Source organism: Camelus bactrianus, chromosome 22, assembly GCF_048773025.1.
Source record: "Camelus bactrianus isolate YW-2024 breed Bactrian camel chromosome 22, ASM4877302v1, whole genome shotgun sequence".
NCBI lineage: Eukaryota > Metazoa > Chordata > Mammalia > Artiodactyla > Camelidae > Camelus > Camelus bactrianus.
Window position 1 is genome coordinate 14,021,291 of NC_133560.1, and position 15,374 is coordinate 14,036,664.

Below are 15,374 nucleotides of genomic sequence, written 5' to 3' on the forward strand. Positions count from 1 at the left end.
CTTCTCGTCCTAAATACTATTCAGTTTCATTCCAAAATTGCATAAGGTTCAGGCTCCGGGAAACCTGGATCTGTCTTTGGTCCAAGAGCTTTGAAAATGGTGCCAAGAACTATCCAGAATTTCATGGGAATATTGTTGTTACTGTTAATCTGGGCAGGGAGGGGCTGTGTTATGTTTTATTTCCTAACCACCCTGCTTGTACCATGACCACAGACAGAAAGCACTTCCTCTCTAACCGGGACCATGTACTCCTCTGTAACATCCTACGCCAGCACCAGGCAGGGTCTGTCCCAGCTGAACTCGCAGGCAAAGCTTTTCCTGGGGGACACTTACTTCCAACGTCTGCTGCCCCTGCCTGCCTTCCCGGGCTCCCAACTTTCTTGTGCCTTCTCCCTCTCCAGCACTCACACTCCTGGGCCAGGCAATTCCCTTCCCTAAACATCCTCCCTGATGCACGATGCCACTGACCCACCCCGACAGCACCATCAGAATCAGCATGGGGAGGTGTTCCAGTTGCAGAAAAGCAGAGTTAATATCATAATACAACTTTATATTTGGAAAACGAAAAAAAAAAGAAGTAGAATCTCAAACGTTCAGCAAGGTGGGAGATTCTTATGTTTATTGCAAGGAGCCAAGTTCTGAAAAGGCAGAGAGATACTGTCCCATCGTTATCATTTACTACCTTGTATTGGGGTTCAGTTCCTGAGATGTTTTCAACCTGGGGAGAAAGGAAAGATTTTTCTCCAATAGAAGCTGACCCTAAGATGTGACTGATAGATTTACTGTACTCCACAGAGCTTGGGTTTTCTAAGGACCACCTGAAGAGGGTGACAGTTATAAGAAGGGAAATGGGCTCCTGGAGGTGGAGTACCACGCACTGAAAATGTCGTGAATGCCAGCGGAATTGGCACAGCCAGGCGATAACCTGGGAAGAAGGCATCTTGTAGTATTAGAAGTATTGCACGCGAGTAGAACTCTGCCCCTACGTGTCTGGGATCGGCAAAGGAGGAAGCAAGGGAGGAGCAGAGGGAAAGAACCATGGGCACATTTAAATAAAATTCAGATTCAGAGGCTCAGCTCTGGGTGGGTAAGAGAGGCAGGGATGGGCATCAACTCCCGAAACTGAACCATCATCCAGCTGCCAACTCACAATGGAGAAAAGAAGAAGCACGACAGGTGTCTTCCCCCGCCCCGCCCCAACCCCCCCTCCCTTTGCTGGTTACTGTTTTGAAGAGAGCGATTGACGGCTCTTTGTTTTCAGGTACGTAGTGGGAAGAAAAGAAGAATCAAACCAGTGTTCTTGTTAGAGCTTAACTTCTAATCGTCTGCATACCTGGCTGATGAAAGGGAGAGCTAGTCCAAAGGCAGTTACAAAGGGGGGAAAATCACACAGCTGTTGAGGGACACTGATAGTTACGCTCCCGCCAGCTGTCCTCAGTGGCACACGTGGGCGTGGCGTGACTCGCTGGGAGTGGGCTTGTATCACTGATGCTGTGGCCCCTACACGGAGACACGGAATCACGGACAAGTTCCAACAAAAGGGAGGCCCCTGGTCTGTGTCCCTTTTACTCGAGCAACACGTCTTGATCTCGTCCTGTGAGCCAGGCACTGCTCTGGGGCGAAGACGCCACACGTGCCCGCTCTACGGAAGTTCACACACTGGGGCCCTAAAGACTTGGCAGAAATGGCTGAGAAACAAGGCAGTCAAGGGCCTTGTCGCCTTTATGGAAAATCAGAGTTCAGTGGTCCAGGGGAGGGTGAGAATTACTTCTGCTAGGGAGACTGGACTTCATGGAAGAGGGGCCTTCAAATGCAGCCTGAAAGGTGGACCTGATGAGGCAGATGAGGCAGAGAAGGTATTTTAAGTAGAGCCAGCAGCATGAGTCAAGGTTTGGAGGTGAGGATGTAGCAGGCAAGTGCCATGTGGCTCTGAGCTGGAAGAACAGTGACAAAGAAGCAAGGGCCAAATGGAAGATTAATAAATGGACAGCACGGTGCTCCCTCCATCCGCTTCCCCGCCTCCTCTCATGCCTCCACTTGCCCACAGGATGCCTACGAAGAAGATGCTCTACCATCATGAAAAAGGAAGTAGGCACCTTGGGAAGGAGACCTGACTGGGGATCGCTAGGGAAGTGGCTTGTCTGGTGTCAATTTCGCAGCTTGAAGATGATCCAGCCTCTTCCGTTTTGCCTCCCTCCTCTCTCCATCTTTTCGTTAACACATCCTCTTACTCCGCCCCGTGGCCTCCCCCTCCGTGTTTCCCTGCTGTGGCTTGTTGGCTCTTCTAGGACGCTCGGCGTGAACTGCCTTTCCCCCTGCCTGGGTGTCCGTCTCTCACCCTCGAGTGGCACTCTCTGAGCCTGGGTCTCACCCCCTGCTGGACCCTCGGAGCCCAGCACAGGCCTGGTTCACCCTTATGCGCAGTGAATGCCCACTCGGTCACTGAGGCTGCCGCCTTCCTGGAGTGGAGCTGGGTTTTCTCCCCTCTTTTGACCCCTCCCCGTGCCTGGCACAGTCTCAGCTCCCCAGAACACTCAGCGGCGCCTGCTGGTGGTCAGAGCCCTGATCTCTCTCCCCGAAGGGACCTCGCAGACACAAGATGCAGGTGTACCCTGCGACTTCTTCTAAGTCCTTCACCTGGCAGCCGAGGCTGCTTCAGAAAGCGCCACCACCCACTCAGCGGCTCAGGACAAAATCCCAGCATCACCTCTGATTCTTTTCTCTCTTGGTACCACCCCCTCCCACCTTTAAAAAAAAAAGTCCTATTGACAGTTTCTATCAGATTTACCTCAAAAATATACCCCAACTGAAACATCCCCATCTCCCCTTCTACCACCCTAGTCCACGTCACCATCATCCAAATCCTGGGCAATTGCCCCAGCCGCCCTATGGGTTTTCCAGCCTCTATTCTTGCATACCTACAGACTGTTCTCCACGCAGTGCTCAGAATCATCTTTAAAAACGCCAATCAGATCATGTCAGCTCCATCCCCCTTCCTATTTCAACCTCCAGTGGCTGGGCATCGCAGTAAGAATATGACTTCCACGCGTCAACACGGTTGTTACGACCCTGAAGCTTCGGTCCCCTACCTACCTCTGACTTCCTCTGAGACACTCTGCCCTGAGCTCTCCGCCCTCCAGCCACATTGGACTTCTATCCATCCCTTAAGTAACCAGGCTGTTTGCTAATCCTTTTCTCTGCCTGGAACAGCTTTCCCCAGATCGTCACATGGCTAATCTCATCACTCTGGTCCCACCTCAAAGGTTACCTATTCAGCAGGGTTTTTTGTTTTTTTTTTTTTGACAACTTTATTTGTGTCCCTTCCTTATCCCTCCTCCCTGCACCAGAGTCTGTGTTTCTTACCCTGTTCAATTTTCCTTACTGCATTAATGCTACTTGAAAAAAAATTGTTTTTTAAATTTGTCCACGTGTTTTAGCCTGAAATTCCCTACCAGACCACAAACACAACAACTGGGGCTTTTCTGGCTCCCATGTGGTTCTTTTGGCTTGTTTGTTTTTGTTTTTCTCTTTGCCCTGACCAGACAGTCCCTGGCACACAGTATATCTCCACAAGGACTTGTTGAAAGAACTTGAATTTTCTCCCTTACTTATAAACCACATCTCTCCCCTTTGCTTATTGATCTCTCTCTAGGCTTGAGGGTCTGGAATCAACTTTCCTGAAAAGAGAGTTTCCAAGAGCTCCTGTCCAGCACAGAGACCTGGACTTCAGACTCAGCAGCAAATAACAGCCAGGAGCGATCTACCAGGGGCGGCCAGAAGTCACCTAGCAAGGCCCGCGCAGTAATCCTAAGTCACAGCCTAATGAGTGTGCAAAGATCCAGACAATTTACAGAGAGCCAGCCCAGCAAAGGTACTTGATGTAAGTATTTGAATTAATAAATGAGCATGAGTGGCTCTCCAACTTGGATGTGCGTCAGAATCTTCCGTAGAGCTCGGCAAAGACCAGAGATGCCTTGGCTCTTTTCTAGATTTACTCCGTCAGTGCCTCTGGGGCTGGGCTCCAGGAATCCGTATTTTTAAGAAGTGCCACTTTAGAAACCACTGAATGGACCATCTGCTTAAAACGGTAGTTCTTTCCCTGTTCGGCATACATCACGTTCGCACGTGGAGGTTTCATAAAACAGGTCCCACCTGTGTTTTACAGACACACAAAGCATTTCCCCCAAGTCCTTATTTGATTCCAGGCCTAGGTGTCAAACCTCAGCCTGCCACACAGAACATACATATCCTCTGGAGGACCTCCCAATGCAGCCAGCATCTACCCGGGGGAGTTTGGGAGCAATGGGAGCAACAGAGCAGAAGGAGGGCTTCTGTGCGGCCGCTTACCGTAGCTCCAGGATGCTGGTGACGTTCCGAGAGGGCAAGATGCGCCGGATGTAGTTGAAGTCACCGACGAAGAGGCTCCCGTCGACTCCCACGGCCAGAGCGACGGGGGCCAGCAGCTTGTTGCCCTCGGCAAGGCCGTTGCAGCTGGGGCAGGAGATGCTCCGCCGGCGGCCGTTGCCCATGATGCTGGTGATGATGGCGGGCTGCTGGGTCAGGAACTGGTTCTCCCCGGTGCCCTTGTGCAGGATTCCTGGGGGGGGGGGCGGCAGAAAACGGGGGTGGTTACTGCAGCCCTCTGGGTGGGGGACACATCTATCGGCTCACCGAGGGTGAGGGGAAGGGACAGAGAGAAGAGAAACAGTTGGAAACTTCAACCTGTGGGGAGCTCCCCCATTTCTTGACGATGATAGGGTGGGTAAACCCCAAGGCCATGGTATTGGGTACAATAACAGTTCTTCAATTATCTCGACAAATGTTAAGGTGGAGGGTCTGGGAAAAACCAGCTCAACATTCTTTGACATTTAAAAGGAGAAGGTGGAAAAAAAACCTATGAGTATTTTGGGCATTTGATGAGAAATAGCCACCGGAAGGGGAGAGGGGTATCCCTGAAATGTCAAGGCTGGAGAGAAGGTTCCAGAGGAGAGACGAGGCTGTGTTTGAGAAAGGAGAAGGGCGCACGTACCACTCTTAACATTGAGGATGTGATGTTTGTCCAGGGACCAGCCACCGAGGTTGGAAGGGTCCAGCTCAAATCCCTGAAGGAGGGCCGTCCGTTTCTCCCACAGGATTAAGCTGGGGCAGGTCTCATATTCAAACCCGACAGACACTGAAAGATAAAAAGGAGTGGGGTGCAGCGCGGGGGGACAAGATGGCTTGCCTGATCGCTCCAGAGGACCTCCAGCAGGAGCGAGAAACGTGTGCTCGTGGTCACACAGATTCAGTTCAAAAAACTCACTCAAGGAGGCGGGCTGATTGCTTTTGTCCTTGGGATTCCATACAATATTAAATTCAAATTTCAAGCTGAACTCAACCTTGAAGCTTTACCCAGCCATACTCTGCGGGGATGGAAAGACCTTTCCAATGAACAGCTGGCTTCCAAAAATGACCCCAGTGATGGGGAGGGAAGTGATGAATCATTTAAAGACCGAACACAAGGCTCCTTTAGAGATGGACAGGGGACGGTTTCCCTCAGCCTGCTGTTCACGGCAAGCCTTCGCTGTATTTTGCGTTATTTATTTTCACTCACTAGGAGAAAAGACCTATTGAAGCTTAGTGGCTCATTTATGACGAGATTCTGGAGGCAACTGCTCGTGTGAGTTAAGGCACTTTGTACATTCACGCAGGATTCTAGAGGATTCCAAGTGAGGCAGGCATGGCACACAGCCTGCCAATTCTGTGGCAAGTCAGTGGGGAACAGAATCCAGAAACTATAAAAAATCCTGCTTTTACCACATATGGACAAACAGGAGAGGAGGCGGGAGATGAGGGGCTTTAGTCCTGCTTCTGTTCCAGCTCACACTTCTGCGTGGCTCCACCTTCCCCATGTGTAAAACAGAGCGGGTGAAGCCTCGATTTCTCACAGAGATGTCGTAAGGATGGATGAGATAGAACGCCGAGATGCCACACATTTTTAATTGGAACGCTGCTTTAGAAATATGAGGCATTGTTATTACTGCTGCTTCTACTACATTAAGTTCTTAACTATGTGTGTCACCTTTGGGGATTCTCTGTCGCTTCTTTTAAATCCTGAGATAAAGGAGTGTCGAGACGAACGAAGGGTATACCTTATCTTTAAAAAAAAAAAAAACCAACAAAAAACCCCATGTATTTCCTAGCTTGCCTCTCTGAAAATTCCAAGAAACAATGACCAACTCAGCAGCAAAAAGAATTGCTGGTGTCGGGTTTGTGGCCTTGAAATACTATTTCTCATTAAAAGGAATCAGGACTCCTTGAAAAAATGGCTAGAACAAGAAATGGACAAGGCCGTTTTACCACGTCGCATAGCTAAGGAGGAAACAAAATGTGCTAGGGCCGTGTAAAAAGAATTTGGGACTCAGCTTGAAGAGGCTTTCATTGACCAATGATGGGACCATCTGACCATTAGTAAAGATAATAACTTCAAAGGATATATTAATGGTACTTCATTCTATGAGTTGAAAATGGTATTTAAAAAACACCAGCTTGCTACCAGTAGAGGATATCAGACAGCCAACTTACTACGATGGAAACGAGTAAATAAAGGGAAAGAATCAGGCATTTGTCCTTTCATTCTCATTTGAATTGTACCTCAAATAACCAAGTAGTTGATGAGGGTATCTCTATATAAAAGTATTCCAGCTAGTAAATAAAGAAGCAGTGACAGAATTACAGTATTATTTCGCAATCCCTAATGACCTGATGAACCCAGGCAACGAGCGTCAATGTGCCGAAATCACAAGAGAACTGACAAGCTGACATTAGGTGCCTCCTGATGGAGGAAGACATCACCACCAATCAAGCTGCTCTGCCTAAAACAAACAAACAAACAAACCAAACCCCAAAGAATAAAATACCTAGGAATAAATTTAACTAAGGAGGAGAAAGACCAGTACACTGAAAACTATAAGAAACTGATGAAAGAAATTGGAGGAGACAAAAATCAATGGAAAGACGCTCCATGCTTACGGATTGGAAGAATTAACATCGTAAAAATGTCTATACTACCCAAAGAAGATTCAGTACAATCCCTATCAAAATGCCAATGGTATATTTTTCACAGAAACAGAACAAACATTCCTTAAATTTGTATGGAACCACAAAACCTTGAAGAGCCAAAGCAATTTTGAGAAAGAAGAACAAAGCTGGAGGCATCACATTCCCAGTTTTCAAACTATATTACAGAGCTACAGTATTCAAAACACTATGGTGTCAGCATAAAAACAGACACATGAATCAGTGGTACAGAAGCGAGAGCCCAGAAATAAACCTAAGCTTACACAGCCAACTAATTTCCGACAAAGGAGCTAAGAAATATACAATGGAGAAAGTACACATTTTCTTCAATAAATGGTGTTGGGAAAATTGGACAGCCATGCGCAAAAAACAAGCACTGGACCACCCTATACCACTCACAAAAACTAACTCAAATGGATTAGAAACTTAAACACAAGACTTGAAACCATAAAGCTCCTATAGGAAAACACAGGCAGTAAGCTCCTTGACACAGGTCTTGGCAGTGATTTTTTGAGTATGACACCCAAAGCAAAAGCAACAAAAGCAAAAAGCAACAAGTGGGGCTACATCAAACTAAAAAGCTTCTGCACAGCAGAGGAAACCATCCACAAAATGAGAAGGCAACCTACTGAACGGGAAAAAGTGTTTCCAAATCATGTATCTGATAAGGGGTTAATGTCCAAAGTATATAGAGAACTCATACAACTTGACAGCCAAAAAACAAAGAGCCCAGTTAAAAATGGGCAAAGGAACTGAACAGGTATCTATCCAAAGAAGACATACAGAAAGCCAACAGTACGTGAAAAGATGCTCAGCATCACCAATCTTCAGGAAAATGCAACTCAAGCCCATCATGAGGTATCACCTCACAGCTGTTAGAATGGCTACCATCAAAAAGACAAGACACAACAAGTGTATGTGAGGGTGTAAAGGGAACCCTTGTGCACCGTTGGTGAGAATGTAAATCAGGGCAGCCACAATGGAAACCAGTATGGAGGCTTCTCAAAAACTTAAAAATAAAACTACCATATGACCTAGCAATTCCACTTCTTGGTATCTACCTGAAGAAAACAAAAACAGTAACCTGAAAAGATCAGGCAGCCTTGTGTTCACTGCAGCATTATTTACAATAGCCAAGATACAGAAACAACCAAGGTGTCCACTGACAGATGACTGGATAAAAAAAGATGTGGTATATAGTCAATGGAATATTATTCAGCCATAAAAAATAATAAAATCTTGCCACTGGTGACAACATGGGTGGTCATTGAGGGCATTATGCTAAGTGAAATAAGTCAGACAAAGAAAGACAAATACTGAATAATCTCACCTATATGTGGATATAAAAGACAAATAAACCAAAAAACCCCCAAACAACAACATGTAAACCAAGCTCATATACAGAGAACAGGTTAGTGGTTGCCAGAGGCAGGGGGTGGGGTGGGGGGGGTGGACCAAACAGGTGAAGAGAATCCAAAGGTACAAACTTTCAGTTAAAAATAACCAATGTTACAGGATGTAATGTGCCACATGGTGACTATAGTTAATAATACTATATTGTAATTTGAAAGTTTCTAAGAGAGTAAATCTTAGAAGTTCTCATCACAAGAAAGAAATTTTGTAATTATGCACTGTGACAGATGCTAACGAGATTTACTGTAGTCATCGTTTTACAATATATACAAACATCAAATCATTATGTTGTATATTTGTTATATGTCAATTATACCTCAAGAAAAGTCTGTATAGATCAAAATAAATCAAATCTGAACCTAAAAGCCTCAAGATTCAACTATCAATTTACAGGAGACACAGAACAGAGGAAAATGTGTAACAGTCATAGGTGTGCAATCGGAAAACAAACTGGACTATGGGAAATGCTACAGATAAACAATAAAGGTTTTAGGTTATTTCTTCAACAAATAAATCATAAAACCTAAAAAAAAGAGTAAGAAATGGAAGGGAAAACCATACATTAAATAACTTAAGAGAAATCAACTAATTACACAAAGTGGATCTTATTTGGATTCATAGTAACCACAAGGGAAAAATATGTAATAATTATACAAAAGAACATAATAAAGAATTCAAAGTAACTGAAACAAAAAGACAGCAAAACAAGAAAAAAGAAAGAAAGAAAAAAGAAAAAACAGCAGATCTACAAAAGAGTCAGAAAACAACTATTAATAATGAATTTAAATATAAATAGATAAATTCTCCAATCAAAAGACATGGAATGGCCACATGAATAAAGCAGACAAACAATATCCAATGATACGATGCCTATAAGAGAGTCACTATAGACTTAAGGACCCATACAGATTGAGAATGAAGGGATGGAAAAAGATGTTTTAAGCTTTCACGCAAATGGTAACTGTCCCCTTCCCCCAAGAAAAAGCAGGGGTAGCTATATTTATATCAGACAAAATAGATTTTAAACTAAAAATATTAAAAAGAGACAAAGAAGGTCTTTATAATATGGCAAAGGGGTCAATACATCAAGAAGATATAATAATTATAAATATTCATGCACCCAACATTGGAGCACCTGAATACGCAAAGCACAAACTAACAGAGCTAAAAGGAGAAACAGACGATGGCACAATAAAGTTGGGGACTTTAACATCCCACTCTCAAAAATGGATAAATCATACAGACAGAAAATCATAAAGGAAACAGCAGATTTGAACAACACTATAGAACAAATGGACCTAACAAACGTACACAGAACATTCTGTCCAACAAAGGTAGAATATACACTCTTCTCAAGTGCACATGGAATATTTCCTAGGACAGACCATATGTTAGGGCACAAAAGAAGTCTTCTCAAATTCAAGATTAACATCATAGGGAGCATCTTCTCTGACCACAATACATCAAACTAGACATCGATCACAAGAAACTGGAAAATTAAAAAATATATGGAAATTAAAAAACACTCTCGTGGATAACCAACAGATGAAAGAAGAAATTAAAGGGGAAATAAAAAGAGACAAGTTAAAAGGGAAACACAAATACCAAAACTCCTGGCACGTATCAAAAGCAGTTCTAAGAGGGACGTTTACAGCAATAAGGACCTACATTAAGAACAAGAAAGATCCCAAATAAACAATCTAATTCTATGTCTTACAGAACTAGAAAAAGAACAAAGTGAGCCCAAAGTTAGCAGAATAAATGAAATAGTAAAGATTACAGTATAAATGAAAATGGAAAAACAACAGACAAGACCAAGCACACTAACAACTGGTTCTTCAAAAACATCAACAAAACTGACAAACCCTTAATGAGACTAAGGAAAAAAGAGAGAGGACCTGAATCAACAAAATGATAAATGCAGAAGGACACTCCACAATTTATACTACAGAAGTACAAAGGATCGTAAGAGGCTCCTCTGAACACTTACACGCCAACAAACTGAACAACCGAGAAGAAATGGAAAAGTTCTCAAAGACATATAACTGACCGAGACTGCGTCAGGAAGAAACAGAAAGTCTGCACAGACCCATTACTCATAAGGGGACTGAATCAGTTATCAGAAATCTTCCAGGTTGCTTCACTGGTAAATTTTCCCAAACATTTTAGGAAGAATCAACACCAATCCTTCTCAGACTCTTTCAAAAACATCAGAAGAGGAGGGAACACTCCCCCAGCCTCATTTTACAAGGCCAGCATCACACCCTGATACAAAACCAGAAAAGGACACTACTAGAAAAGAAAACCATAGGCCAGTATTCCTGATAAATACGAATGCAAAAATCCTCAATAAAATACTAGCAGAATGAATTCAGCAGCATATTAAAATGACTGTACACCATGGTCAAGTGGAATTTGTCCCTGGATGCAAGAATGGTTCAACATATGCAAATCAATCAATGTGATACATCCAATCAACAGAACGAAAGAAAAAAAATGATACGGTCCTCTCAAGAGATTCAGAAAAAGCATCTGATAAAATTCAACTCCATTCATAAAAAAAAACAAAAAAACCCCAAAAAACCCCCCAAAACTCTTAACAATATAGGCACAGAAAAAACCCAACTCAACAAAATAAAGGCCACATAGGACAAGCCCACAGCTAACATCATACTCAATGGTAAAAGGTTGAAAGCTTTCCCTCTAAGATCAGGAACAAGAAATGGAAACAACCTGAGAGTCCACTGATGGATGAATAAGGAAACTGTGGTATATATAGACAATGGAATACTACTCAGTCATGAAAAGAATGAAATCCTGCCATTTGTGACAGCATGGATGGACCTTGAGGTCATTATGCTAAATGAAATAACTCAAAAAGAGAAAGATGAATGCTTTCACTCATGTGGAATGTAAAAAAAACAAAACAAATAAACAAACAAAATAATTAACAAACTCAGAGATACAGAGATCAGACCAGTGGTTACCAGAGGGGAAGGTTGGAGGGTGGCCAAAACAGGTGAAGGGGGTCAACTGTATCATGATAGACGGTAACCAGACTAGAGGAGGTGATTACTTTGCAGCGTATATAGATGTTGAATTATAATGCTGTGTACCAGAAGGATCCAAGATGGAAGAATAGAGAGACTCACAGCTCGCCCTCTCCCACAAATACATCAAGAATTACATCTACAAACCCACTGAACCACACAGAACACCCACTGAACACTGGCAGAGTGTCTCTCACTTCGAAATACAGGAGGATTCTCACAAAATCCGATGAACAACAAACTTACGCCGTACAGCACAGGGAGCTATATTCAATATCTGGTAGTAACTTACGGTTTAAAAGAATATGAAAATGAATATATGGATGTTCCTGTATGACTGAAGCACTGTGCTGTACACCAGCAATGGACACAATATTGTAAACTGACTGTACTTCAATAAAAATACTTTAAAAAATGCTGTGTACCTAAAACATATACAATAATAACAACAACAACAAAAAAATAGAAATCAACCCACTATAAAAGGTGGAACTTATTTGAATTCTGATTCAAACAAATAAAGTACTACTATTTTGTGATAATCAAAAGGCAACCGAAATATTGAACCATGATTGGCTATTTCATAAGAAATCATTGTGTTTCTTTGTTGTGACAATGATGCTGTTATGCTTTTAAAGTGTTTTTTTTAGAGATACATTCTGATGTATATTACGAATGAAATAATGTGATGTCTGGGACTTGCTTCAGAAAAATATGGGAGGCAGGGGAGTGGATAAAGTTTTGGAAGAAACAAGATTCAACAAGATGTGCCGATAATGGTAGAAGCTGGAGCACATGGGGGTGCGTTATAATATCTAGTCTACTTTTTGATGTTGGCTAACATTTTGATAGTAACTAAAGCCTGGTATAATATTTTAAAAATTAGCCACTGTTTATACTGAAGGCACTAGTTACTCCAATAACTTACTGCTATCTTTCGGTTATTAACTCCACTCACTGATGAAGCAGAGCCCCAGGGCCATGTTACAGAGCACGTGTAACCTGCTAAGTGTGTGACTTTAGGCAACTTTCTTACCCCCTCCCCCTGTCCCATCTGCACAATGGGAGTCACGAGAGTGCCTATTTGATAAGAGTTATTGAGAGCTTACCCAAGATAGAGGATTTAGCACAATGCTCTCCACCAAGGGAGCGTCTGATAAACGCTGGCTGCCGATTACAGTGACCATGTCTGAGCTGGCTGGTTTCTTATTCTGGGAACTTATTACAGTTCTCGAAAACCACAAGCTTATTGGCTAAGAAAATACAGGATTCTGGATTTTAATTAATCCCAGGCAGCTTTCTGCAAGCAGGAGAATATACCAGGTAGGGCGATACCACTCCACACAGTCCACAAGTCTGCCCAGACTGACAGCCGCAGGACCCTCCTCTTACAGGGGTGGTCCACAAGCGGGGAATCACATGCCTCCCTTGGAGGCAAAGCCTGACGCACGGCACGCGCTTTCCGACCCACGCTGCGGCTGCAGTCCCTGGTTCTCACGGTGCGCTCCGTGCCACCTGCAGGCGCTCTCTCTGGAACGCGGTCCGGCCCCTGCCACCGCTCTCCCCGCTCTCAAATAGTCCCCTGTCCGCTGCATTCCAGCCATGCCAGCCTATCTTTGTCCTTCAAGAAACACCTCGCTCTTCTCTCTCTCTACCGGGAAAAGGATGCCCTCTGCCTGACTTTCACATGGCCCCTTTTCCTTCAAGCCTCTGTTTAAACGTCACCAGCTGAGAAGCCTCCCCTGAACGTTCGCTCACAGGTGCCCCGCCTCCCCAGTACGTATCACTTGATTTTATTTTCGTATTAGCACTTATCACTGCTTGGTATTTTCTTGTCCAGTCTGTATTTATTATCTTGATCCTCCACTAGAACAGAAGGTCTGCGGAAGACGACTCTTATCTACCTCATGGACCACTTCGTCCCTATCTACTAGACTAGTGCTTGGCATATGCTAGGAACGCCATAAACACCCGCTGACTTAATGCTTGATTAAATCCAGGAATCAAGAAGGGATTGAAACTGAAACATACCAACAGCATCCGAGAGTCCGTATACCCTTTGGCCGTAGGCATCCGTCTTGTCCCAGATGAAGGTGTAGGCCAGGTTGGGAGAGGCTTGGAACGACTTCTGGAAGAGGTGCCCCTCTACGGCCACCATCAGATGAACCTTGATGAGGTTCAGGGGCACCGTGGACTGGGTCATGGTGATCTTCAGCAGCGACTTGTAGCCTGCGGTCCTGGAGCTCAGGTAGCGAAGCTTCACAGTAGAACCAGGGAGCTCAATTTCTTCATGAAGAACCTGGAGAGGGAACACAAGGTGGGTCCGTGGCATCAACCGCCCCCCACCCAGGTGGCTGGGCTGCTTGCAGCCTGGAGGCTCCCCACCTGCTGCCACCCTCACCCAAGCATCACGCCTAACGTGGGGCGCAAGAACCACTTCCCGTGTATGTGAGAACGAGAAAAAAAATTAAGACCACCACCAAAACTGTATTCTACACTATGGAGCGAAGGGGCTGAGGTTATGATTTTTGGATTAATAATTATTCTTGGTCACTGTTTTGTGTTCCTTTTTAAAAACCACACTGTTGGCAAAAGATGTAAATAAGAACAGCAGGCTTTATTGCTAGTTGCATGCGAGGAGGCCACAAGAGGCTGCAATTATACGAACCTGCAACTTCCACTGACAATTGGTATAAAGCAACAGGGAGGCAATAATGTAATATGCCCTCTGTCGTAACACCGATGTAGATCATTAAAGCTCCTCTTATCCTGTATCTCTGTGACTAACAGGAACAAAAAGTGATTTGCAGGTGGGTTGCACACATGCATATTGTTTTTATTCTATTAAAAGCGCCCGTGACTGCCAAAGTCTTGAACAACTATCTGGAAACATCTGGAACGTCCAGGAGAGATTCAGTTTTCCGTCCAGTAACTATAAATTCTACTGTGTTTTTCCTTTTTGTCCTTCCCCCTTCATATTAGCTTCTGTCCCACCCAGGGAGAGAGAGAGGTGGTGGGAGGGAGGGGGCCAGCCCGTCTGGGTCAGGGCAGTGTTCAGAGTCCTATCCCGGGTCCCCGCTGCCCCTACCTGGGTCTCAGGCACGATGGGATTCTGCCCTGGGGCAGCGCTGAAGAAGGTGGACAGTGGGGAGGAGATGATGATTGGATCCGGCCGGACAAAGCCACTGAGGTCACAGCTAGGGATGGAGTTCTCCTCCGTCTTCATCACCAGGGTGTCCATGGCGTAAAAGCTGTTCCAGGGCAGCCACACGGTGCGCTCCTGGCTCATGAACGGGGCTCGCTCGAAGTGCAGCGTCAAGGAGGCGCCGCCATTGGCGATCAGGTCGAACCTGGAGAGGGGCAAGTGGGCTCATGAGCGAGCGGAACTCACCTTCAGACGAGGCAGGTGCTCGGACCTCCGCCCCGAGGGCGTGGGCTCGGGGAGGGGCAGACGGGCGGGGCTGGAACCCAAAGGCCGCCGCTTACTGGTGGGGTGGCCGTGCGCGAGTTCCTAACGCGGAGCCCCAGATTCTTCATATGCGAAATGAGAATAATTACACCGACTTCCCAGGGGGGCTGAGAGAATGAAATACGACGAATTCAGAGGGGGGTGGGGTGGGGTGGGGGCAGCAGGTTAGGCCCACGAGCTAAAGCCAGCCCACCACGTTTCCGTAAATGGTTTTATTGGAAAACCAGCCACGCCTGTTCGTTCACGTATCCTCTCCAGCTGTTTTCAAATCACGGCGCGGAGCCGAGTGGTTGTAACAGGAAGCATGTGGCAGGCAAAGCCTAAAATACATACTATACTTCATAGAAAATGTTTCCCTACCCTGGCTGCAAAGCTTGTAGCAT

The 15,374-nt window shown here is 45.0% G+C and overlaps 1 protein-coding gene across 7 annotated transcripts in view; it reads right to left on the minus strand.

Annotated features, from left to right (window-relative positions):
- Positions 1–15,374, minus strand: part of TENM2 (teneurin transmembrane protein 2) — a 404,559-nt gene that overhangs the window by 53,468 nt on the left and 335,717 nt on the right. For all 7 annotated transcript variants that reach the window (XM_074350320.1, XM_074350321.1, XM_074350315.1 and 4 more), the window contains 4 exons: positions 14,611–14,872; positions 13,554–13,821; positions 5,030–5,173; positions 4,348–4,597 (listed from right to left, as the gene is read on the minus strand). In XM_074350320.1, the coding sequence (XP_074206421.1) occupies positions 4,348–4,597; positions 5,030–5,173; positions 13,554–13,821; positions 14,611–14,872 (924 nt within the window). The remainder of the gene's footprint in view (positions 1–4,347; positions 4,598–5,029; positions 5,174–13,553; positions 13,822–14,610; positions 14,873–15,374) is intronic.